General features: G+C 37.0%; 2 protein-coding genes across 8 annotated transcripts in view; one reads left to right on the top strand and one right to left on the bottom strand.

The window, feature by feature from the left end:
• LOC106875417 (transcription initiation factor TFIID subunit 6) overlaps positions 1-26,169 on the bottom strand; it is a 73,003-nt gene that overhangs the window by 16,550 nt on the left and 30,284 nt on the right. Inside the window, exons 1-7 of one of the 5 annotated variants that reach the window (XM_014923548.2) lie at positions 23,346-23,436; positions 8,231-8,411; positions 6,770-6,856; positions 5,211-5,364; positions 4,267-4,490; positions 1,690-1,755; positions 923-1,102 (exon numbers count right to left, since the gene is read on the bottom strand). In XM_014923548.2, the coding sequence (XP_014779034.1) occupies positions 923-1,102; positions 1,690-1,755; positions 4,267-4,490; positions 5,211-5,364; positions 6,770-6,856; positions 8,231-8,383 (864 nt within the window). In that variant the 5' untranslated portion in view covers positions 8,384-8,411; positions 23,346-23,436. Of the gene's footprint in view, positions 1-922; positions 1,103-1,689; positions 1,756-4,266; positions 4,491-5,210; positions 5,365-6,769; positions 6,857-8,230; positions 8,412-9,252; positions 9,273-10,319; positions 10,589-15,841; positions 15,977-23,345; positions 23,437-26,169 lie in introns of those variants that run through there. The other 4 variants (XM_052974685.1, XM_014923547.1, XM_014923549.2 and 1 more) reach the window with 4 other exon arrangements.
• Positions 23,708-26,169, top strand: part of LOC106875416 (diacylglycerol kinase delta) — a 162,884-nt gene continuing 160,422 nt past the window's right edge. For 2 of the 3 annotated variants that reach the window (XM_014923543.2, XM_014923541.2), the window contains exon 1: positions 23,708-24,044. In XM_014923543.2, coding sequence (XP_014779029.1) covers positions 23,862-24,044 — 183 coding nt within the window. In that variant the 5' untranslated portion in view covers positions 23,708-23,861. The remainder of the gene's footprint in view (positions 24,045-26,169) is intronic. The other variant, XM_014923542.2, reaches the window with a different exon arrangement.

The raw sequence follows: 26,169 nt of genomic DNA, 5'->3' as shown, positions 1-26,169 counted from the left end.
TACAGCAAAATCCAAAAGAAAAAAAGCAAGGATTCAAGTGGAGAGAAGAATGAAAGATAGCTCAGAGTTGGGAACAGTAGAGAAAAGTTGCTGATGGCCTATGCCCTATAAGGAGTGAAAGGCTGAAGTAAGTACAGTAATCCCTCAACTATTGCGGGTGTTACGTTCCAAAAACCCCTGTGATAGGTGAAAATCCACAAAGTAAAAACAGTACTGTACTCGATATTTTTTTTAAATTATTTTTATAATTTGCATATATTTATTTTATTACAAATGTAAAACAACACCACGGAGGAACCGACGTAAGCTTAAATAATAAACCACAATAGGTGAACTGTGATATGCACATGTTTTTCCAGTATCCATTGACTTGTTACTGTTCAAGAGGAACATTAACTGCATTGGTTTCACCAGTCTCGGAGGGTCTTTGAATACCATGGGCATTGCCTCTTCTCATTCTGGACACGTTTGGGATTAAACAACAATCTATATTTATTGAACTGCACATAAACAGCATGCCTTTATAGTTAAGAAGCTTGCTTTGTAACCATGTGGTTTCATATTCAGTCCTACTACATGACATCTTGGGCAAGTGTCTTCTATGATAGCCCTGGGCAAACCAATGTCTTGTGAGTGAATTTGGTAGATGGAAACTATATAGAAGCTCACTGAATATGTGTGTGTGTGTATTTGTACCTCCTCACTATTTGACATCTAGTTTTGGTTTGTTTACATCACCATAACTTAGCAGTTTGGTAAAAGAGACTGATAGAACAAGTAGCAAACTTTAAAAAATAAGTATTGGGGTTGATCTGTTCAACTAAAACATTCCAAGGTGGTACCCCAGCATGATCACAGTCGATTGACTGAAACAAGTTAAAAGTAAAATAAAAGATACAAACAGAACGAAAGGAGTGCTCACATATTTTTCTAGATACAAGTTTGGATTGTCAATCAATGACTTCACCATTCTCATCAGGTAAATCAGCAAAGCTAAGTTGTTCTGAACAACATTGATCTTCACACCTTCAGATATGAAAGTACTAAACCGAGGCAGCATTTGGTGTAATCCAGGGTCAGACACTAAACTCTGTAAGGCTTGCTGCAAAAAAAAAAAAAAAAAAAAGTATCAACAAAAGAAAAACAATCACCAAAGTAAATAACATACAGTAAACCCTCTCAATAGAATTCACTGGATGGAAGTCCATTGTGTATATATGTGTGTATATGTATCATCATCATCCTCATTTAGCATCTGTTTTCCATGCTGGCATAGGTAGGACAGTTTGACTGGAGATGATAACCAAAGAGCTGCACCAGGTTCCAGTTGTTTTGGCTTGGTTTCTATCACTGAATGTCCTTCCTAATGCCAACCACTTTACAGAGTGTACTAGGTGTCTCGTGTTACAAGCATGGGTGCCTTTTGTGTCATTGGCATAAGTGCCTCTCATGTGTCTGTGTTTGTCCCCCACCATCGCTTGACAACTGATGTTGGCGTGTTTACATCGCTGTAACTTAGCGGTTCGGCAAAAGAGATTGATAGAATAAGGTACTAGGCTTACAAAGAATAAGTCCTGAGGTTGATGTGTTCGACTAAAGGTGGTGCTCCAACATGGCTGCAGTCAAATGACTGAAACAAGTAAAAGAATAAAAGAATATAAAACAAATAAAAAGAAATTATCATCTAACCTGACGTCGTGGTTCATCAGCTCCAACGCAAGCTTCTGTAATTTCTTTATAATATAATTGTTGTTCCTGTAAGGAAGATGAAGACATGATGGGCAACTTAAATAGTAAAAAATCATTACTGTGACACTTCTCCCTCTCCCTCTCTCTCTCGCTACACACACAATTCATTCACTTTAAATGTCTTTTTCAACTACACTGTAAAGGCTGGTATTAAACTTGGATGTTTATCAACATAATTATCATGACACTCTTAACAACTTTATAAAGCTTGACTGGGACCACAATGGAATACTGCTCCCATATATGGAATGATATTGAAGATGCTTCACGGATTTGCTATCTTCTCACCCTACATCTTCAACTGCTTTAGCAACTAGTTAAAGGCCCAATCCCTCTTGTTACACTTAGTTAGTTTCTCATTAGCAACACTAACTACTTTTTCCAGGTTATTACTTTTCACACAGATAATCCTAGAAAGCATTTGAAGAATGATCACTTCCCTCGAGTGATTCAAAGCCACTCACAGACATGTTCCAGCCTCTCACCTACAGACGTGCTGGTTCACTTCTCTGTGTTGTCTATTGCTGCTACAAAGGCTTTGGCTTGTTGAAGTTGATTAGTCTCTTGACGCTTCCAATATGAGTGATGAAGGAGCAGCAATGGATACACATGCAACTCTTCTCTCGTCATTCTTTGTTGGTTCCACCACTAATCACTGCTTCCAGTTCTTTCACTCAGAACATTGGCCTTATGGAACTTGTCTTCCCTGGAGGTGCTGACTTGCAACAGTTTAAGCATAATGTTAATGATATCAATCTCATTAGTCTTAGAGAACCTGTGAAGGCCATAGGTACTACTCCTTCCTCTAGATCCAGAAAGTAAATAAAAAAATTTTAAATTAAACACTCTTAAATGCCTTTTTCATTCAACCCTAACCACATTACTCCTTCTTTCCTCCTCAAACCTCTCAAATTCCTTTCCTAACCACAATTTCCACACAGACATTGACTTGCAGTCATTCCTGATGCACCTCAATTCCACTAGTTCCAGAGGGTTTGTGAAGGTTATAGATGGCTACAGTCAATTCTTCTCAGCCAAAACCATAGAAATACATAAAGGCAGGTGTGGCTGAATGGTAAGAAGCTTGCTTCTCAACCATATAATTCTGGATCAGTCCCACTGTATGACACCTTGGGCAAGTGTTTTCTACTATAATCTAGGGCTGACCAAATCCTTGAGTGGATTTGGTAGATGGAAACTGAAAGAAGTCTGTTGTATATGTGTGTGTGTGTCTATATTTGTCCATTAACATCGCTTGACAACTGGTGTTGGTGGGTTTACATCCCCGTAACTTAGTGGTTTGGCAAAAACAACCAATAGTATAAGTTCCAGGCTTAAAAAAATAAGTACTGGGGTTGATTCATTTAACTAAAAATTCTTCAAGGTGGTGCCCCAGCATGGCCACAGTCTAATGACTAAAACAAGTAAAATATAAATGATGTAACTAAATAAAGGAGATAACAATGTGTAGAGGACAGAAAGAAAGAAGATGAGGGTGGAGTGGCGAGTGGTGGTGAAGAAACATGTAAAAGAGGGAGGGGAAGTAAAAACTTATCTGAGGGTAGGATGATATGTATGTGTGACAAGAAACTACAGAGAAACAAGCCCCATGTATTAACTGGTACTCCATCGGTTATAATGATGAAGGTTCCAGCTGATCCGATTAATGGAACAGCCTGCTCTTGAAATTAACGTGCAAGTGGCTGAGCACTCGTAGACATGCGTACCCTTAATGTAGTTCTCAGGAAGACTCAGCATGACACTGAAAGTGATAAGGCTGGCCCTTTGAATTACTGGTACTACTTATTTTTGCCAGAAGAGTATCCTGGAGCACCATGAAATAAAAGTGATTTGCTTAAGGACACAACGCGCTGCTGGGAATCGAACTCACAACCTTATGATTGTGAGTTGAATACTTTAACCACTAAGCCACATACTTTCATATATATTTATTTATGAACATACTGAATTAAAACATAGATTGTGAGAAATATAGCAAATCTTTAGTTATGAGAATGAAATGCTTATCACTGGTAGTGGAGGTGTAGAGCCCTGCTGAAGACTGAAACTCATTGAAGGAGTTCAACTTTGTACAACAAGCTACCTAATTATATTGATTTCAAATTTTTGCATAAAGCCAGCAATTTCAAGGGAAGTGGTAAGTTGATTACATCGACCCCAATGTTCAACTGGTACTTATTTTATCAACCTCAAAAGTATGAAAGGCAAAGTCGACTGTGGCAGTATTTGAACTCAGAACGTAAAGTCATCAGAAATACTGTCATGCATTTTTTCTGGTGTGCTAATGATTCTGTCAGCATACCATCTTAAACTACTTAATTCTATTGAAGTGACTTGCAACACTTCATTATCTAAATTTGTAATTATGGAGACTGTGTAAGTAAAGGCTTGCATAACTCTAACAGGATATGAATTGAGGAAGAGAAAGCAAGGGAAAATGAAGGTGAGATAAAGATTGAAAAGAGAGAGAGAGGATAGGAAAGAGATGATACTTACCACTGATAATTCATGTATTATGAGATTCTTTAATTTGGCAGTATTGGCACACTTCTGCTTCATCCGTGCTTTGGCAAGGTCAGTGTGTGGTTTCGGTTTATGTAAACGGTCAATGACTGCTTTGATGGAAGTGTCGAAGCTTTCTTTTTGTTGTTGTTCTTTAGATGCAGGGGGAGGGTTCTCAGGAATGGCAGGCTGCACTCCTTCAATACTTAACCAGTGAGCTGAGAGAAAACAGGAAAAAAAGTCATGATGGCTGTGTGGTTAAGACAATGGCTTTATAAGTACATGGTTCTGGGTTCAATACTACTAAGTGTAATATGTTGGGTAGATGTCACATGTCATCTGAAGGAAACTTGGTAGATGAAAACTGTACAGAAATGTGTGTATGAATACATATTGCATTAGTCCACTCTGCTGGGTGGTTGGTGTTAGGAAGGACATCCAGCTGTAAAACTATGCCAAAACAGACACAGAAGGCAGGTGCTGGCTTCTGCTCCTGTCAAACCATCCAACCCATGCCAGCATGGAAGGTGGACGTTAAATGATGATGATGAGGAGTGTGTGTATGTGTGCATATGTATATTAGTGTAATACAACCATTTATACCACTAAAAGTAAAAAAAATAAGTACCAGATAACAATTAAGAGCTGGAGTGAATATAATTAATGAAAAACAATTTTTTTTAAGGCAATGTCCCAGCATGGCCACAGTCCGAATAATGAAACCAGTAAAAAATTAAAATATTTATAAGAAAAACTTTGGTTTGTTCCAGTTTAGTTGGCAAATCACTGTAACAAGGCTGACAAATAAAATAAAAGTGTCTGGCTCTCATTTATGTTGGTATCATCATCATCATCATCATTTAATGTCTATTGTCCATATAGCATAAAAACCAACAAGCAAAACATTAAAAATAAGGAATAGTTGTATTTTTGCTTACTTTTTAATGAAACATCTAATGGAATTTTTGGAAATTGACTGCTGATTATCTCATTAAGATCTAGTTCTTTTTCATCGTAGAAATGTAGCTCACGTCCTCCACCACTGGTGTACCGAAATGGTATAAGGTCTTTTGACTGGAAACCATACAATGGCTACAAGAGAAAATTCCAATTCAATTCATTTTGAGAAAAATAAAAACACACACACACATAAACAAAACATATTTGTATAAAAAGGAAATGTGCATATAAAGTGTGTTCGTAAAATGATTCAGTGAATCCCCTAAAATTCCAGTTACCATACAGTAAGCCACTTACAGTTCCTCTCTCTGTGCTAAATTATTTGAGAGTTGTACTTGTTTGGCAAGTGACTTCATCTGAGACCATAAAACTGAATTAGTGTGAAAAAGTCATGGTCGCCAGTTAAAAACGATGTAGTGGAATAATATCAGTGAAAGTCATAGATGAACAATGAAAATTTTTAACACCTTATACTACATAATACTTAACTGGATGCAACACAGCCAAATGGTTAAGAAATTCTCTTCTCAATGACAAGTTCCCAGGTTTGATTCCCACTGAATGGCATCTTGAGCAAATGTCTTTTACCATAGCCTTGAGTTGACCCATGTCTTGTGAGTGAAATCATCAAATGGAGTATACCTATATTTTTTTCATCTTTTACTCGTTTCAGTCATTAGACTGCGATCATTCAAAGATTCAGCCTTTCCATACACACTGTGTCGTGCTGATTTTGCTCGAGGGTTATGTTAAGAGTAAATGTGCCTCTGGAGTAATGTGCCACTTCACTTGTTAATACAATGGGCAGGTAGTTCAGCTGATCAAACACCAGAATATTCATTGTTGTAACTATTGGAATCCATTTACAATCACAAAATAAACAAGAGTCAAAACAGTGTATTTGTATGCTTTATACAACTATCTAAAACGACTCAGTGAAGGTGCATGGCTCAGTGGTTAGAGCATCGGGCCCATAAACACAAGATAGTGAGTTTGATTCCTGGATCAGGCTGTGTGTTGTTTTCTTAAGCAAGACACATTATTTCACATTGCTCCAGTTGACTCAGCTGTAGAAATGAGTTGTAACATCACTGGTGCCAAGCTGTTTCAGTGTTTGTCTTTCCCTTAGATAACATCAGTGGCATGGAGTGGGGAGGCTGGTATGCATGGGCGACTGCTGGTCTTCCATAAAACAACCTTGCCCAGACTTGTGCCTTGGAGGGGAACTTTCTAGGTGCAATCCCATGGTCATTCATGACTGAAGGGGAGCTTTTAATACGACTCAGCGAGATTGGTTATCTGATAATTTATTCGCTCAGTCATCCCACTTAATTTGTGGTACTCTATTACAGCTAGCTGGACTGAGCTATTAAGGGTAATGTGTCTTGGTTATGAACACATGCTCTGCTGTTGCTATGTTATGGACCTGTGACTTATTGTTTAATTATCTGATTATTTACTGACTTGGTCATGTATTAAACAAGAGTGAATTACAATAGTGTTCTGCTTTCTCAAAGGGAAATAGTTGATAACTTACTTCCAAGTTCTTGATCTTCAAAGCCATATCAAAGTCACTGGTAATTAGCTTGCTTCGTTTGCAGTGGTGCATAAATTTAGCAGCTTCCTGAAACAGAAAAGAATTTGGCTGTCAAGATAGACCGTTTAATTATAGCTTAAAAGTGATACACAATGCACCATAAGAAAGAGCTCTTATGTACAGAGGAATTCAGAGTGTGTGATATTCACGAGTTTCTTAAGAATATTAGAGGTGAAAAATTAATCAAAGTAGCTAAAACTCTAAACTGAAACTGCACAAAAATAGAGTTGACTCTCATATCTTTTACTTTATTATGTAAGACAGCAAGCCGGCAGAATTGTTAGCATGTTGGGCAAAATGTTTAGCAGCATTTTGTCTGTCTTTATGTCCAGAGTTCAAATTTTTCGGAGGTTGACTTTGCTTTTCATCCTTTTGGGGTTGATAAAATGAGTACTAGTTGATTACTGGGGGTCGATGTAAATGACTTACTCCCTTGAAATTGCTGGTCTTGTGACAAAATTTGAAATCAATATTTACATTAGGCTGTAAATTCTGAATGTAAGGTACAGGTCTTTAGTCCTGACAGACAAAATCTCTAGTGCAATCTCTAGTACATAGGGTGAAGTGGTTGGCTATAAAAAAAAAATGACACAATAAGAAAGATTGGCAGTATTCCCAGTTGTTGTATGTATCAGTTGGGCATATTGAACATTTGGGTTGAGAGAATTCCTAACAAATGTACAATAAAAAAAAGACGTGTGCGTGTGTATATGTGCAGGTGTCACTTATTAGCTTCAGGATTGACTTGTAAGTAAAATTTGACAGATGAAACCTGTGTAGGGGCCCATTACTGAGAGACTCTTCTTGTTTTCGGGTGGTGTGTTTAATCAGTCACTAGGCTTAACACAACCACATGATATGAGCTTTAGAAGAGTCCACACTACTGCAAGTATTCAGGCTGACTTTGATTTAAGGATAACTGCCATCTCGCTTGAAGGTTCAGAGAAGAGTCACAGACACCATCCTTCATTCTCTAAGCTATAAAATAACAATATTTTAAAGCCTGTTATTTTCATTTGCCATGTATCTTTTAGACAGTATAAAGCATCATTGTCATTTGCATTGTATCATGTTTTAGATAATTGACTAGGTAACCACTAACAGACATAGACACCTTCTTGGTATTCCCTCTCTGGATCCAGGGGCATATCCAGGATGTGACAGCTGAGAAGAGAGTAGGCTGTACCAGCACAGGGCTGATACTCATCTTCAGCCAAGTGGATTAGAGCAACATGAAACAAAGTGCCTCTTTGCTTAAGGAAACAACACATTGCCTGATCCAAGAATCATATTATCATGAGCCCAACACCCTAACCTCCAAGCCAGACAGCATGCCACCATGATATCAAGTTATTACAGTTTGATGAAAAATGTTTTTTAAATGTGAAGAGTGAAACCTACTTGAATAAGGAGTTTAAGTCTGTAGCTAACATCTTCTGCTAACTGGCTTGCAGCATCATCAGGAATTCCACTGACCCCAATAGACTCTGCAATACCTTTCATGGAATCAGGGCTAAGTGTACTGCTTACTTTTACTTCGTGTTTTTCAGCCATTCTTGACAAGATTTGACAAATCAGCAATCTGAAAAATAGACAGACATAGATAATGTGAGCTCAGTAACAATATATACGTGTTGTATCTGCAACTTTCTCTGCAACACTCCATTTACTGGAACTATAAAGGAGGAGGAGGGAAAATCATACTGAAACTCTTTCAGATGGGACGTTCCTTGTTTTTCTTTTTGCCTGGATCAGGAGAAGGAGAAAGCACAGATAACCTTTGTAGGTTCTCTGAGACAGTTGATATCAATTCAGTTAAAGTTCACCTTAAACTTTTCTAAGTTGATGTCTGCAGGAAGAATGGAAAGTGGTGTTAATTCCAGAGGACTGGCCCTATAAGGAAAGTGTAAAGTGTGAGGTCTGGAAGAGAAAAGGTAGTAAGTATAACAAGAGAGAGGAGGGTATAGGGAGGAAATTTTAACAGGGAATTACAACATGAAATGGTTAGTTGCAAAATTATATTAGATACTTTGGGACTAAACAGAAACATTTTTAGAAAATGCATGAGAAAAGAAGACTTAATTGACCAAAAAAGATAAGGCAATTGGGGTAGAAATGTACATTGTACCGTGTGAAGTGTAGGTAGAAGACCTACAACCTCAACATACCTTGACTAGAGTAATGAGTGACCATCTATGTGGTGATTAGATCTGCTAGAAACAGCAGTCAATTCGCTTTCAAATCATTCTCTGCTGTCTTTAGGTGGTGGTAATGGGGAACAAAACAACAAATTATAGAATAATATAACCAGAGACTAACAATGTGAAAAAACGGTGTGATCGATACTAGAATGCCTTTCATCATAGGTCTACTGGCTGAGGGATGACTTGGGACTAAATAATAACAACTTTAACAAGTTATACCTCTTCAATGCTGACAGTGCTGTGTCGGTGACGAGGTATAAACCCTCGGGTTCGGATGGTGAATAGTGGCATATAGCCAGACATTCCGAGAGAGAAACAAAGTCGACTATGTCAGCACCATCTTCGGCACTCCTTGTTTATTTTATTTTCTTTTATCGACATTGAAAGGATTAAAGTTTTGTCATATACTAGATGCAGAAGCAAATATAGAAGTTAGCATGGAAACGGGGAAATAACTTATCATGTGTGTGTACGAATTTTATTGGTTGTTGTCTCGCATAGACCAGATTTAAAAGTAAAGCCCTTTTCATGGATTTGATATTGTGTAGTTCTATTTATATGGGGGAAAGAAAAAAACTACATGAACGCGAGAAAACATCCAAGAGCGTGCACACACATTATATATATATATATATATATATATGGTAATCTTCCAGTTTCGAGAGGTTAAAAAAGTAAATAAAATACAAGGGAAATAACTGATCGTCTTACCAGTATTATCCGTACTTTGTTTATAAATAAATCACGTGATTTGATTGACGTTAACTGACGTTATATGTAAGTCACACGCGTGATTGAATATCATAGTTTCTTATGAGAAATCGAAAATGCCTCGTGGAAGACCGGCTGCACAACATCTAACCCTAAACTTTTATAAAAAAAAATTTCATCGCATGCTGTTTGTAAAAAGAAAAAAACATTTTAAACTTTTATAAAAAAAAATTCCGTCGCATGCTGTTTTAGAGAAAAAGCAGTACGGATAATACTGGTAAGTCGTTCAGTTATTTCCCTTGAATATTTTTTTATTTATTTCTATTACCTCTCGAAACTGGAAGATTACCTCCAATATAGGTAGAATCAACAAAAAAGTACTCCATCCAGTGAGACATAAATATCAATCTAATACACAACCGAAAGAGCTGCTAACAATTTCATGCTTTCAAGAAATTTTAACTATGAATATTTATAAAATACGCCATGTATTTCCAAGCAATCTTTCATGCTCCGTTTATGTGTTAGATATATTTTAAAAACGTTCAAAGAAAGTTTTTAGGATAGTGACTTACCAAATGTTGCAGATGAAAAAAAGCTTCAATGTTTGTGTCAAGCAAAAGCTAGCGCTCGGCTTAATTAGTGTAAACTATCATATATAAATAATGACTACAACAATTATACCAAATTAAAGCTCCTTAAAAAGACTCATCATACAGGTCATTATAGCGTTAAAATCAACATTTAGGCAACTAAAGAAGAAATCAAAATATCCCAAGCTAAAAACTGATAGTTTACAGATTAAAGGCGATACGGTGTAAGATGAAAATGCATCCCCTGTGTAATGTGTTATAGATGTGAGGGCGACGGTGGAGAAACCATAATCACAACGAGGCTGGTTGTCGGATAATTAACCGCTAGCATTTTCGCCTTCTGTCTTCAGTTATAACCCCATTCACGTTTCGGATCAATTATAGGAATATAAACCAATCCCAATACTAGATTGGTTATTTATTTTGTCGACTATGGCTTCATTTGAACAACGCGAGAGTCCGTATTAAATACCGCACAGCATTTTGTTTTTTTTGCTCTACTGATTCTGCCTATCCATCGGCTACACTTTCATGACTGTGTTGATGACAATTCTACAGTTTACAGGAAGATGTTCTTGATTCATTATAATTCGTGTTTGTGCTAGCTATATATAAATTTTCTCTGAAGAATATTGATAATTTCAATAACAAGTGTTGTTATTTAGTTCTTAAACTGCCCTGAATTAAGTAAATCTGTGATAAAAGGTGTTCCACCTGTGACTATCTCCCACTTTTTAAAAAAATATAGTTTATCTCAGACTACATTATTCAACATGTAGGTAAAGTATAGTCGAATGGTTAGCAAGTTCGTTTCACAACTGCAAAGTCTCAGATTCGACCATATAGCTTGTCATCTTAGGCAGATGCCATTTTCTACAACCTCGGCTATATCTTGTGAGTGAAATTAGGTAGACGAATATTGTATAGAAAACAGTTGGATGGATTCAAAAGTACAGCTCTTCCGCACATGGTGTCGCACCAATTCTGAGAAATACTCTAAGCATACACGTCCCTGTGAAATACTAAGCCATTTAAACGTTAATTAAATGAGCAAGTAATTCAGTTGATCGAATAAACTGCATCTTTTACCGATAGAGATTCGTCTATTTCCTTCATCTGTGTCCTGAGTTATATGTTTAGTTTGCAATGTATAACGTTACAAGCTTACACAGAGTTCTTCAGAAGGCTCTCCTCAAAATTCATGAAGAAAACTTAATGCGTCTCACTAAATACAGAACATAAATATTCTAAATTTAAAAATTGATCATGCATTGTATAAATATGATACATGTTAATTTGTTTTTAATTGATTTAAATTTTAGATTATTTTGTGTAAAATAATTAGCGACATCTTGCTTTAATGAAACTTCGTAAGGGTCACCCCATTATGAAACTTACTGAAATCAAACCATTATATCTAGCATTCATTGATTTAGAGAAGTTCTTCAACACAGTTCCTCTTTCCATCATCCGGTGGTCACTAAGAAAAATAGTGGGGCAGTGCAATGAATTACAATAGCCATACAAGCCATGTACAATGAAAGTTAACAATTAATTGAGGAATTTAGTGTCAGTGTGCAGATAGGTGTCCACCAGGGCTTCGTTCTCCACCTGTTATTTATCATAGTTTGCCAGGCCACAACAGGTTACCCGTACGACAATGTAGTTTTTATATCCAAATTAGTTCAAGACTTGAAGGACAAGCTCTAAACATGGAAGCAAGGTCAAAAATTGAGATATCTAAAAGTTAAATTACCAAAAACAAAAGTTTTTAGTTAGCAGAAAAGAAAACAGAATGCTAATGTCATCTGAGAATTGGTCATGCTGAGGACAACAATCTCTTTAGTGCTAAGGCCATGGTACACTCTGAAACATGGTTGCATTTAGAAGGGCAACTAGCCATAGAAACTTCAAGAAAATAGAATGAGAGGGCGAGATGGAGTCTTCCAATACATCTATATAGACTGTAATTCCAAATAAGAAATGATTTCCCCAACCCATGCCAGCATAGAAAATAGACGTCAAATGGTAACAAATACGACGACAATGATGATGATGTTCTGTGGTAGTTGGCCTTTTCGTCAACTATACATAGCAGTAGAGTGCAAAGTAATTTTGGCTTCACTGAAATCTGAAACATTTTCATCTTTCCAAGTTGCTAAGATTAATGTGGTTTATTGGTGGATGTCTGTTTTCACAGCGAAGATTAATATATGTGTATTAAATATAAGGCTGCAATTCGTTTTTTCACATATCAACAGATACACCACTGTATGTGTATATGTGTGTCAGTTGAAGGTGGGGTTGTAAACAAAAGAAACTGCAAACGTTAATGTGAATGTCGTGCAATTTTTGTGGTTTACTGGTAAACTTGAAGTTTCGATGCTGTTACTTATTTGGGAAGTAACTTTTTATAACTAGATCCGACGTTACCTCCCTTGAATTACTTTTAATATCCAGGCTTTAGTGATTTTCCTACCTCCACCTATATGAGCACCCTGCCTCTGTCTTGGGTGTGGGCCTACTTTCTAAAATCCTTTTTACATTCAGTGCACAGCTAAAGATGATTCTCAGGGTATGCTTATTCAATATTTTGCTAAATCTATTTGTATAGGGGAAGTGATTATCAACTAAGCTAAGAAAAATCTTAGCTGCTTGGGTCTTAACATTTAAAGAAAAGGGTGGTGTGAACCACAACACTTTCTGGTGTCACCTCGCTTGGAGGGGTTAGGTTCTGACCCGTAACTAATCCTGTCCTTGAAACTGCTAGCAGCCAGTGCCTCATTGTACTACAGGACAGCAGCATCAAAAATCTCTTTGCTTGAAGATAAGCTGGAAATGCTACTGCTGGAACACTTTATCAGGTTCTTGAACACTATGGCTGGATGACAGGAACCTGTGTTAATGTCTGATAGCTTCTTGTTTGGCTTCGTAAAGGTTCTATAGACACCAGATTCCAAGTCCAGGATCACATCAAGGAAATCCACCATTTTCAGGTTGGTTTCTATTGTGATCTTCAGTGTAAGGGAGTTAATGGTGCTGGTAAGGTCCTTTCTAAGCCTACTTAGCATATGGCCATTTACCCCTCTTGTTATTACCTGCGTATTATCCCTGTAGAGGCCAAAGTGAGTTGAAGGGAATTTCCTTTTGAATACATTTAGGATGAAGAAACCGACAAGCTCACACACATCAGCACTGTCGAAGGCACCCATTGCCATGTTGAAGGAGCCTGCTGGATCAGTTCTCTTGGCCCAGGCCAACCCCTTACTGAAGAGTAGGGTTCTTCTGGTGTGCATGATAATGTGTATGTCCTTGTCACTGACTTCAGTGTAAGCCCTAGCAAGGTCCAATGCCTTAAAAAGGAGCTCGTTTGATATAGATGGGTAGAAATGCATTATATCAAATTGGGTAAACCTAGCTCTACCCCTTCCGCTACTGGTTTTAAACCATGTAATGACCTCAGGGAAAAGTCAGAGGCATTTTGAACACCGTTGCTGATCTTCCTGATTAGCCATTTGCTCACCTGTCCAATCTCAGACTTTGCAGGGTTTATCAACCAGCACATGGGGTTAGAGGCCAAGTGTGGTTTATGATACTTGATTGATATGAGGGCCTCTTTCTTTGCAAGTGTCTCTACCTTACTTTCTATGCCTAGTTTAATCACTATATCTCTGGCCTCATGTTAAACACTATCATAAGTTTGAGGAGAAGCCTTCCTGTATGTTTGTGTAATGGTATTGTTAAGAAGCTGTGCAAATGTGTTATTACTTGCTCTATATAAATTGTGAGTGGATTTGGAAGACAGAACTGAAAGAAGCCCATCGTATATATATATTCTTTTCTTTTGTTTCAATCATTTGACTGTGGTCATGCTGGAGCACTGTCTTGAAGGATTTTAGTTGAACAAATTGACCCAAGGACTTATTTTGTTAAGTTTGGTCCTTATTCTAGTCAACTCTTTTGCTGAACAGCTAAATTATGGGGATGAAAACCCACCAACACTGGTTGTCAAGCAGTGATGGAGGGACAAATACAGACACAAAGACATACACACATAGATATATACATATATATACGAGGGTCTTCTTTCAGTTTCCATCTACCAAATCCACTCACAAGGATTTGGTCAGCCCGAGGCTATAGTAGAAGACACTTGCACAAGGTGCTGTGCAATGGGACTGGAACCATTTGCTTGTGAAGCAAGATTCTTGCCACACAGCCATGCCTACATCTATATATATATATATACACACATGTAGTACATATGTATTTGTGTGTATGCATGTGTGTGTGTAAGTGCCTGTATGCATGTATTTGTGTTTGTGTTTGTCTACCACCACTGCTTGACAACTGGTGTCGATGTGTTTATGTGCCTGTAACTGAGCAGTTCGGCAAAAGTGACTGATAGAATACGTACCAGGCTTTTTTAAAAAAATAAATATTGGGGTTGATGACTGAAACAAATAAAAGATTAAAGATATATATATATATATATATATATATATATATATCCTTAATAGAGATATATAATTCTTTAGGGTACAATTGTATAAATGTATTTTATATATCTCTATAAATGTATTTTAACTAAAAGGTTTTTTTATATGCTGGCCACTAATAAAATATATTAAGGAGATGTACTTGCATAGCAAGTGACCTGATCTGAGATCATGTGCTGAAACAAAATCAATTGCAGTGTGGAAAGTGTTTATAAGCCATTTAAAAAACACACAAGTCAAGGACATGACATCCATTTTAGCGCTAATACCCTGATAAAATACACCCAGTACACTCTGTAATTTTAAAATTTTTTATCTTTATCATTTTTGTTGAATGATTTTATTGATGTATGAATGAGAAAAGATTTCTACAGAGAAAAGGGGTATAAATGGGAAGAAAGATAGGGAAAAGGGAGAGTGGAAGGAGAGAGAAGGGAAGGGAGAGAAGATGAGAGACCATTCAAATTTATAAGGGCAGGGTAATAAGGAGTGACATTTATGATTTTCCCAATGGCATTGGTACTGACTATGGACAAGAAGTCAAGTGGTTCCAACTGGGAATTGAAACCAAGTTGTAAGCAAACACAGCTTGCTTGAAGTCTGCAGGTCTACTTTTATAATATAGCTCTCATGACAATAGAAAACTATAAAATCGAATGGCTCCTTTGTGTTATTTCAATATGGCAAGAATCATACACTCATTATCAAGGAGATTTCTTCATTAAGTGTACCAGATTTAATGACTAAAAAACAAAAGATATCAGGAAGGAAAAAAAAAGATTGTGAAAAATCATAACATGACCATATTTTATTGCTCAAATATTTGAATTATTTCTCGATGTCATAAATTTTTTTCATTGGTTGCTAAGTGTCTCTCTCTCTCTCTCTCTCTCTCTCTTTTTCTCATTCTCTTTTTTCTCTCATTCTCTTTTGTCAGGAGTTTAAATAAAAAATAAAATATATAGAACAAAAAATAGAACAAAAAATATAACAAAAAATACCTACCAGGGAAATGTACTTCTATATATGGAAAGAAAGATCAGCTATAGCTGTTCTCCTATAATTGTGCAATCTAATTGTACCCCCACCACTCCATCCCTTTCAGAAAATGTATGTACACTAGTGAATATGTTTGCATTTATGTGTGTGTGGGTTTTTTGTGTTTAGGTGTGCATGTGTGTGTGTACGTGTGCATGTGTGTGTGAAATTGAGAGCTATACTGTTTCATTCAAACCTCAAATCAACAATGAAACGAAGGGTGTGGTATATTTGTTAATTGTGTTAAGTTATTGTCACCTATGTAATAAAATCAAGCACACACTCACATATATATATAATATATATGTAAACACACATGTGCATATAGGCACATACAATATATGTGTGTGTATATATGTATATGTAAATATAATATATGTGTGTATGTGCATGTATATATGTGTGTGTGAGTATATATATATATATATATATATAGGTTATGAGAGGTAATGGTTTCAAGAAATCTCAAAAGTGTCAGGTAATGCTTAGTAAGTGCTATGGACAGACTATAGTTAAGCTCCAGGTTCGGTGATTATGCGAATGAAGAGTCCAACGTAGGTCATATATCAGCACGTGTATATATAAAAAGATTAACAGAATGCGATAAAAATCTAAGGCTCTGAAAGATTTCACTACATTTATAAATAGAAGGTCTTACAGCTGTTTCTGGGATATTTTATATATCCCTTCATATGTAAGACAAGCAAAATACAGACAACCATTAACCCATGATACTGGACGACCTAGATGGATGAACACATGAGACGAAAGACAAGTGTGGAACAAACAACACAGAAACTATAATATAAAAAATCATAATGAAAACTCAAGAAACCTACAATATATGAAGACCAATCCTACATGACGCAACAAACGTAGATGGGAAGAAGACAACTACTATGAACAATGAAATATATACAGACAACATGAACTGTTCCCTCAATCACAAGGAAGCCCGAATCCCAGAAATAGCAACTGAAACCCCAGAAATAGAAATTGAACCCTAGAAATAGAAATTAGAGACATCACAATACAACCCCTTTTTTAGGGAGAAAATGCCACAACCACGCTCCAGACCCAATACAACAGAAGTTCCTAATGAACCCACAAAACACAGAGACCGTAAAATTATATACTTATGAAATAGAGACCTCAATGAAAATTAAATAAGTTTCTTACTAAAAGGTTTCAAATTTACCCTGACACCTACTCCGAATCTCATAGAATTAAAAACCGATATTGAGAACTTCAACCGTCACCTCTGTCGTATAGATTTCTTCAACAACAAGAATGTAGAGGACGAATCAATTGTAAGAAAAGATCTCATTTCACACCCTACAAGGGGAGCAATAACACCTAGATACATATATAGAAACAATCTTGAAATTCCCTCTCAGTACCCATAAATGCGAACAGAACCTTCATGAAGGAGAAAAGGAAGCTTTACAAAGGCTAAAGAATGACAATTCAATTATGCTAAAGGAAGCCAACAAGGGTGGGGGCGATAGTAATTATGGACACAGACTACTACAAAGAAAAAATACTAGAAATTTAACAGATCAAATATACTATAAAGAAGAATCAAGACTTCTGGAAAAAACACTGAACAAAATCAGAACATTTATTAATGAATACCAGGACTCCTTCACAGATAAAGAAAAGGACTACCTATGCAACTCCATAATCATAGAGAGCAATTTCTACAGATTGCCCAAAATTCACAAATGTCCCGAGATACAGAAGGCCATAAATGAACAGAAGAGTCAATATGTAAAAATACAAAGACCCATAGACCTCAAAATGAGACTGATAGTCGCTAGACCCTAAGCCCCAACACAACAAGTGAGTCGCCTCTTGGACATACTCTTCAAATCCTTATGCCTATTAATACCCCGTTATATATGGGATGACATGAACTTTCTCAAACACATCCCTTAAGGTACTATACTTGCAAGTTTTGACTTCACTAACCTCTATACCAACATACTGCATACCTTAGGCCTGGAAGTGGTCAAACACTGGGTAGAGAAACACAGAGGATGTATAGATGAACGTTTCAAAACAGCCTTCATTGCCAAAGCCACTCGTCTAGTACTAGAAGAAAACATCTTCAGATCTTATTATAAGATATACCAACAGTTAAAGGGCATGGCTATGGGTACAAAATTTGCACTCTCATATGCCAACCAAGTCATGAGTTACCTAGAAGGCAGACTTTATGAGGAAGTAGGAAAAACCTTTGACCACAACTTCAAAGAAAACATTGTGAAGAAGTGGAAGCACTACCTCGATGACTGCTTCTTTTTTGCGATAGACCAAAGTAAGACCTACAAACATTTCACAACACCCTCAATACACTGCACTCATCTATCAAATTCAAAACAGAAACCAGCTACAATAAACTACCATTCCTAGATATTCACAGCAAAATACACAACTCCACTGTCACAACAGACACATTTTACAAAAACACAGACACACACCAATACTTAAACTTCTACTCTTGTCACCCCCTCACACATCAAAAGGAACAACCCATACAATATGGCAAAATGCAGCTGCATCATAGTAACTGACTCACAAATATGCTAAATTAGACTTGATGAACTCAAAAGCTTCTTACAAGAACAAAATTACCCTGTGAAACTTATAAATAATGGAATCTCGAATCTCTGTTTCTGAAGAAGAGTTTATGCTCGAAACATTAAACCATCTTTCTTTCCTTTCCTGAGCGTGTGCTAATACATTACATGTAACACGTCCTGATTTTACTCACTTGAATACCAGTATAATCGGTGTTGGTGTGTATAGAATAACCATTCATGGCTGTGTGGTAAGAAGCTTGCCTCCAAACCACATGCTTCTGGGTTCAGTCCCACTGTATGGCACCTTGAGCAAGTGTCTTCTACTAAAGCCTTAGGCTGACCAAAGCCTTGTGAGTGGATTTGGTTAATGGAACCTGAAAGGAGCCCATTGTGTGTTTGTGTTTGTCCCCCCCTGCCACTGCTTGACAACCAATGCTGGTGTGTTTATGTCCCCATAACTTAGCAGTTTGGCAAAAGAGACTGATTGAAACAGTAGTAGGCTTACAAAGAATAAGTCCTGGGGGTTGATCTGTTCGATGAAACCCTTCAAGGTGGTGCTCCAGCATGGCCGTAGTCAAAAGACTGAAACAAATAAAAGAATGTCTAATGTAGACGCAAGGTAAGAAATTTTGGTGGGAAGTGTTGGATTGGATTGGATTAGATTGCTTGTGTTCAGTCTACTGCAGGATGAAGACTTCAGCATATTCACTTCACCAACCAGGGTTCGATGTGGAGGCTGTTAATTTGAGCTGGTTTGATGAGCCTGTTCTGCCACACTGACTTGATATGGCTTGGTAGATGAGTGCAGTTTTTATATCCCTACCCAAGAGTAAAGTTGATCACACTAACACCAGTACACAACTGGTACTTATTTTATGGGAGGGATTAGTCAATTAAATTTACCCCAAAACTTTATTTTACCTAATCAACACCAAAAGGGTGAAAAATAAAGTTCATTCTTGGCTGGATTTGAATTCAGTATGTAAAGAGCTGGAACAAATAGGCATTTTGCCTAAAGGTCTAACAATTGTCCCAAACCACTATTCATCATCATCATCATTACCACCATTTAACGTCTGCTTTCCATGCTGGCATGGGTTAGATGGTTTGACTGGAACTGGTAAGCCAGAGAGCTGCACCAGGTTCCAGTCTGATTTGGCATGGTTTCTACAGCTGGATGTCCCTCCTAACACCAACTAGTCTGAGAGTATAATGGGTGCCTTTAACGTGCCACTGGCACAGGTGCCATTACATGACACTGGCAACAGCCATGACTACAGTTGTAATTTTTGATTTCTGCACAAGGCTAGCAGTTCTGAGGAGTTAATTAAATCAATTCCAGTTTATAACTTGTACTTCATGTTATGAACCCCAAAGGATGAAAAGCAAAGTTGATCATGATGGTATTTGAACTCAGCATGTAAAGAGCCAAAACAAGGCGTTTTTATCACTGCTCTAAAGATTTTGCCATTAAGCTGCACATACAAAGTAATAATAAATACAGCACTGTGTGTGTGTGAAAGAAAGAGAGAGGGAGAGAGAGACATGTAGAGTAGAAAGAGAGAGGGGTGGAAAGATAGCAACTGGGAAGAATCTGATGGTTTATATGATTCACCTGTGCAAACCTAATTATCATTTACATGAAATTTACTACCAAGACCATTAACATCACCAACTCTGTCAAAACCACTCCACCTCACCATACAATTGGATACATAATGTATTTTGACTCCCCCCTCACCACTACACTCTATGCAGTGCCACAGACTCCCCCATCAAGCATGCTATCTTTCTACAACAGATTGAAGTGCTTTTATGTGTGTGTGTGTGTGTGTGTGAGGGAGAGGGGAGAGAGGTGGTATTTTAATGGTAGTAAAATCAGTCCCTATTGTTGTTTCAAGTGACAATGTGTGTGTGTGTGTGTGTGAGATAGAGAGAGAGAGAGAGTTTATGTGTGTAAAAGAGTGATTAGATCCATTCTCCATTATTTTTTCTTTCTCTTTTGGTAGGTGTGTAGTTGTCCATGGAGTGGGGAGGGCAATATTTTCTGTGGAGAATCTTTTGATCAAGATGGAAGGTAAGGTGGGGTTTAAGAGCTGAGATTGAAAAGAGAGATAATAGTAATGAATCATGAAAAAAAATTTGCTATTATTCTGTTGGGAGGTGTGTGTGTGTGTGTGTGTGAGATGAAGGATGATGTGTGGTGGTGATGAGTGATTGGGTGTGTACTGATCCTCACTGAATAGATAAAGTTTTCGGGCTTCCCACACCCTGCAACCTAGCCTTGTTTTATTTATTTATTTCGTTATTTATTTAATTATTTATTCATTCAGTTCTTTATGTTTAATCATATGCAGGATTCCAAGAGAGAAATTTAAGGATTCCAGTTAGGAAATTGGTTTTTGGGGTTGAAAAATTCTTCACCATATTTCTCATTGCTTTTGCTACATTTATTTTCCTTCGTGTTGATTCTAAAGATATTAATGCTAAATTAATATAACGTTGTTTATGGCAGGCATGGCTGTGTGGTTAAGAAGCTCACTTTGCAACTATGTGATTGTGGGTTCTGTCCTACTGCATGGCACATTGGGCGTATGCCTTCTACTATATCCCCAAGCTGATCAATGCCTTGTGAGTGAATTTGGTTGGAAGCCTGTCATGCATGCATGTATGTATGTATGTATGTACGTACATATGTTCTTTTTCTCTTTTAAATTTAGAATAAATTTTGACTGGCCACCTCCGAAGCAGCAAGGTTGTGAAGGAAGGTGTCTTGTTTTAACCATCACACTCTAAATCTTAAGAAGGTCTTGAAGATTTTCGTAGTCCCAGATTTGTGGCTTATGGATTAAGGACTTGCATTCTCTCCCTAAGATTCCAAGTTCAGTCATACTTTACTCCAGATGGGTTGGTATGTATCCTGTTGCTCCAATTATAACAGGTATGAAGCTGAAAGTGTATCTTGGGTACTGAATTTGCAAACTCCTTATCAATGGTCCATAGATGTCCTCTTTCTCTTGTATTTTTCTAACAACATTGGTGTCCAAAAGCAGCTGATTTCCACAACAGAACAGATCTTTTCCCACACAACAATATGTGGCTGGTTGTGTTTTAACTTGGTGACTATTTAAATTTTTAACTTCCACCAATCAGTTTTGACCAATCAGTGTCAATATGGTCAATTTTGTCTGTAGGTGTATTCTTTTTTTTATCATTTTGTTCCAGGATGTTCTGGCCACTGCATCATGCCTCATGGGAAGATAGTATCTGGAAGACATCTCAGAGTTGGCAATAATGTGGTTGATATCTTCAGTCTTTGTCTTGCACAGCCTACATTTATTGTCTGTCAATGTTTTCTGGATCATTATCAGATAGGAGATGCAATGGACAACAGGTCTTTAACTCTCCGTTATAACCTGGAAGCAATGATAAATAGAAGGAGGCTGAGAATTAATCCCTGTGCAATCACACATGTCTATTAAATTCACTGCTGTCCTCATTGCTGCTCTGGGCATGGTTTGTACTGCCTCCACAAGCCATTCATCTACTTCTAGCTACCTAAGTGATGACCATATTATAGACCATGGAACCTTGTGAAAAGCCTTTTACAGGTTGACAAATTGTAAGTACAGTGGCTAAATCTTAGCTAAGTACTTTTTCAGTTGTTTCACTAGGAAGACAGTATCAATAGTATTTGTTTCTGGTACAAAGCTGAAGAGTGTCTTATCTTGGTTAATTCTATTTCTAATCAATTGAGCTTCAACTCTCCATAACTTTCATAACTAGGTCCAGCAATTTGATATCTCTGTAATTTCCTTTCTCTATTGCATTTCCTTTGCAGTTGACAGTGATGCTGTTACACCATTTATTGGGTATGACTACTTCTTGAACAGTCTGATTATGTAGGTGATTAGCTTGTATTCTACATTTTTAAAGCATTTTAGTGCATCCCAAAGATTAACTCTTTTCTGTCGGGCAAGAAGATATTTCATCCCCAGTTGCAGCAGCTGAGACTGGCCAAGGTTCAGGTAAGGCCCTCAACATAGTACTGTGCCCACATTTAGGATGAGAGGTTTTGGTATTATTTATTCACTATTACATATGTTTCATTTGCTAATAGGAATTAAAAAGTTTTATATGCTAGATGAAAATGTAAGAGATTTCCAATTAGAAATTCTTCAAAAAGAGAATCCAATAATACATTATTATTGGATTCTCTATCTGAAGAATTTCTAAAAGGAAATATCTTACATTTTTATCTAACATGTAAAACTTTGTAATTCCTGTTAGCAAATGAAACATATGTAATGGTAAATAATAAATAACCCTCCCAATTCCAACTTCCTCTTTTCTTATACAATAACTGCAAATGATATAATAATATTTCCAGAATTTTCAACTCTAATATGCCCCTTACATCAACACAACAACAATTGCAACAACATAGTGGATTGTAATAATGGAATAAGTAGATGTGTTTCAAGAGGAAACAGCTGGGATTTACCCTACTTACCTTGTGTGTGTGTGTGTGTGCGTGTTTATATATATATATTTTCAATGTATCATATATCCATCTGAATAAGAAGCACAGTCTAAAGTATAGAACAGTGAAGTTTTAAAGCAATAAAGTTAAAGTCTGATGACCAATGGTTTGACATTGACTAAAGCTGCAGCTTTGTGGACAGCTGATCAGACTCTATACCTATATATATTATATATATATATATATATTTATATTCGTATACATATTTACACACACACACACACATATATATATATATATACATACATATCTATCTATCTATATATATGTATATACACATATATACACACACATATATGCATACACACACACAAATATATGCAGTCCTTGAATGGAATATTACCTGTCATTTTAGTTTCCTTACTAATTGGGACAGAAGTAATTTAACCATGAAGTAACAGTGATGATGTAATAGCAGTAAATACTCGCCGAACTGTAAACATTCATTTCTCAATGAGAATTGGGTTACCATGGTATTCATTATCAACAATTTCCTACATAAGGCTTGACTGAAAGATATTTTTTACTACGACTATTTGAAATTCGTTTTACCATCGCTTCTGCTTTTTCATCACAAATTCTGTTTAAAAGATACATATGCGTGCGTGTGTGTGTGTGTATTGATGTATCAATAGAAATCTATTTACATTGTCTTATGTTGTCGTCGTTTCAGTAATTTGCAACAATAATATACAAAGAAAAAAAGAAAAAAGACGTCGTGAGTTTAAATCAACATTTACTTCTGTGATACTCTATGAACTCTGACACGCAAGTTATAGATACAACCTTTGACCTCGGTCTCAGCAAGAGAAGCGGTGTGAAGGGGTAGGAGGAAGACGGGCTGCGAAGGAGGAGCAAGATGGCGGCTAGCAGTTGCAGTCAGTGGAGGGGAGCTGGGCCGGAGGAGAGCAGGGACAAGGAATTTATGCAAGGTGATGGTGGCCCAACACAAGACGAGTATTCCTCTGACAGCGACATAGATACAGAACCTGCAAAAGCTTTTCATCGTAGGATATCGACCAACAAAGAAATTAAAACTACGGTGAGTTGACCGCCTCTCTCGCTACATCTCCATCTCTCTTTGTTATTAGCCTGTCACTTGTTTGCCTCTCTCTCTCATTATCTTTGTCTCTATGTATGTGACATACGATATCACCATCAACACTATCGTTCTATCCCCACATTGATAAACATTCTACAGGGATGAGCTTTCTCTTTATTATTTTTTTTTTGTCCTGTTTGTTTTTAAACCTCTATATCCATGTTAGATTTGTACCTGTCTTATTCTTTAGTTTATTTTACTGATGCACCCGTGTGAATTACACCCTCGGTCCGTATTTGAGTCGCACCACTAACCCATTCCACACGTACAGCCGCACATACACCTATCTACTTTCATACTACATACATCGTACTTCATTCTTCTCTAATATAAGATATTTTTGTTATGGGACGTCCTCTCTTCTACGCGTTAATCCCAGGTGGAAGACGATGCAACGAGCACCATCACTAATCCACATTTTCAAGACCGTTCTCAGTCTTCCTAATCTGGCCCATGAAGACTGGAAATGTCCATCCGTCATCCGCCGCCGCTGCTAGACTGTCAATAATCAAATCTATATTACATTATTCAACCAACTAGCCAGCCATTAGCACTAGACGGCTTTTATATTCACGTTTAACTATCTATATGTCTCTAAACCATTTTATTAACTTATGTATTTACAATTTTTACTAATATTGTGAAAACACACACGGACACATACGCACAATATATATATATATATTTGTTATTGTGTTTTTGAACTATATATATATATATATATATATATATATATATATATATATATATATATATATAGTGGAATGTTGTCACTTCCTGGCGTAGTCATCAGAAAGCCGGTCTATATTCTTCGTGCAGTGTTTGTGAGTTTAGTTTCACACCGGGATCGACCCTTGTGGGTTTAATGTGTGTAAACACACAGTATTCGGGTCGATGTGTTTTACTGGACCTTCTCTTTAACAAAACATCGCCGTGTACCTTGCTAAAAGGAACCATGCATCATTATTGTTGTCTTTGTATAAGTGTATGATATGAATGTTTGTGTAGCTATTTTGCTTAAGCGTATCACGTATTTGTGTTGTGCGTGAGTCTTCAAAAGCTCCAAATATCCGAATATCTTGTTTTCAAAAGCCCCCCACCCCCACCCCCCATCAGAGACTTACACCGAAATTGTGATGCTGTACATTCTTTCCTCATTACAATAATTCGTTGAGAAAACACGTACACGCGCATATATATATATATAATACACATGGGTGATTGACTGATATTTGGACGGGTGTGGTACGATGGTGTCTGTCACACCAATCGTACGCATATGTATGTACAGTTTGAAAACTTTATTTATATACGTTTTTATATTTTAAACTTGATACTAGTAATAACAATATCGTCACAATGATTGTAGTAATTATGGGACAAGATACTGTTATTAATACGGAGTGGTGGCCATCCCCACTGAGTAACTTCTGGCTATTGGGATTGTCTCCACTCCAAATTTTTCAGTACATTTTTCAGTCTTGGAAAATAAGAGTTCTAAATGTGTAGTTATGTATGCGTTTGACATAGTGTGTGTGTATGTAACAGTTTATTTGATGAGATTCGCCCGCCCTCTTGTTCACTTGACACTATCCCCTACATTATAGAGAGGAAAACGAAGTGGGTTCTATGTATTTGTCAGTCTTCCAAAAATAGGTCCATAAACAAAGTAAACTATTTGGTTTGTGAGAAAAAACAACAGTCCCAACACTAACAATCAAGCATACACAAACACAGTCACGGATAAAGATATCTGTACAAACTTTTACACGCAGTGAGACACAGGTTTGGCAATTAAGTTACACACGCACACAGATGGATGTAGGGATGTACTCATAGATGGACCCGCACTCAGATGTATACAGACGTACAGACACGAAATAACCACAATGTAGACATAGACACAGACGTAATATAATGTGTAAATAAATCAGTGAATAGATTCCCCCCCCCCCGCGCACACCAATCTTCCCCCACCTCCTTATGCTTTCATCTATTCCTTTTTCCGTCCTCGTCGTCTTACAAACATTTTCTAATTTCTACAAACACTTCACTGTGTTATTGT

The sequence above is a fragment of the Octopus bimaculoides genome, chromosome 19 (genome assembly GCF_001194135.2).
Source record: "Octopus bimaculoides isolate UCB-OBI-ISO-001 chromosome 19, ASM119413v2, whole genome shotgun sequence".
NCBI lineage: Eukaryota > Metazoa > Mollusca > Cephalopoda > Octopoda > Octopodidae > Octopus > Octopus bimaculoides.
This window is presented reverse-complemented; position numbering and strand designations above follow the sequence as displayed.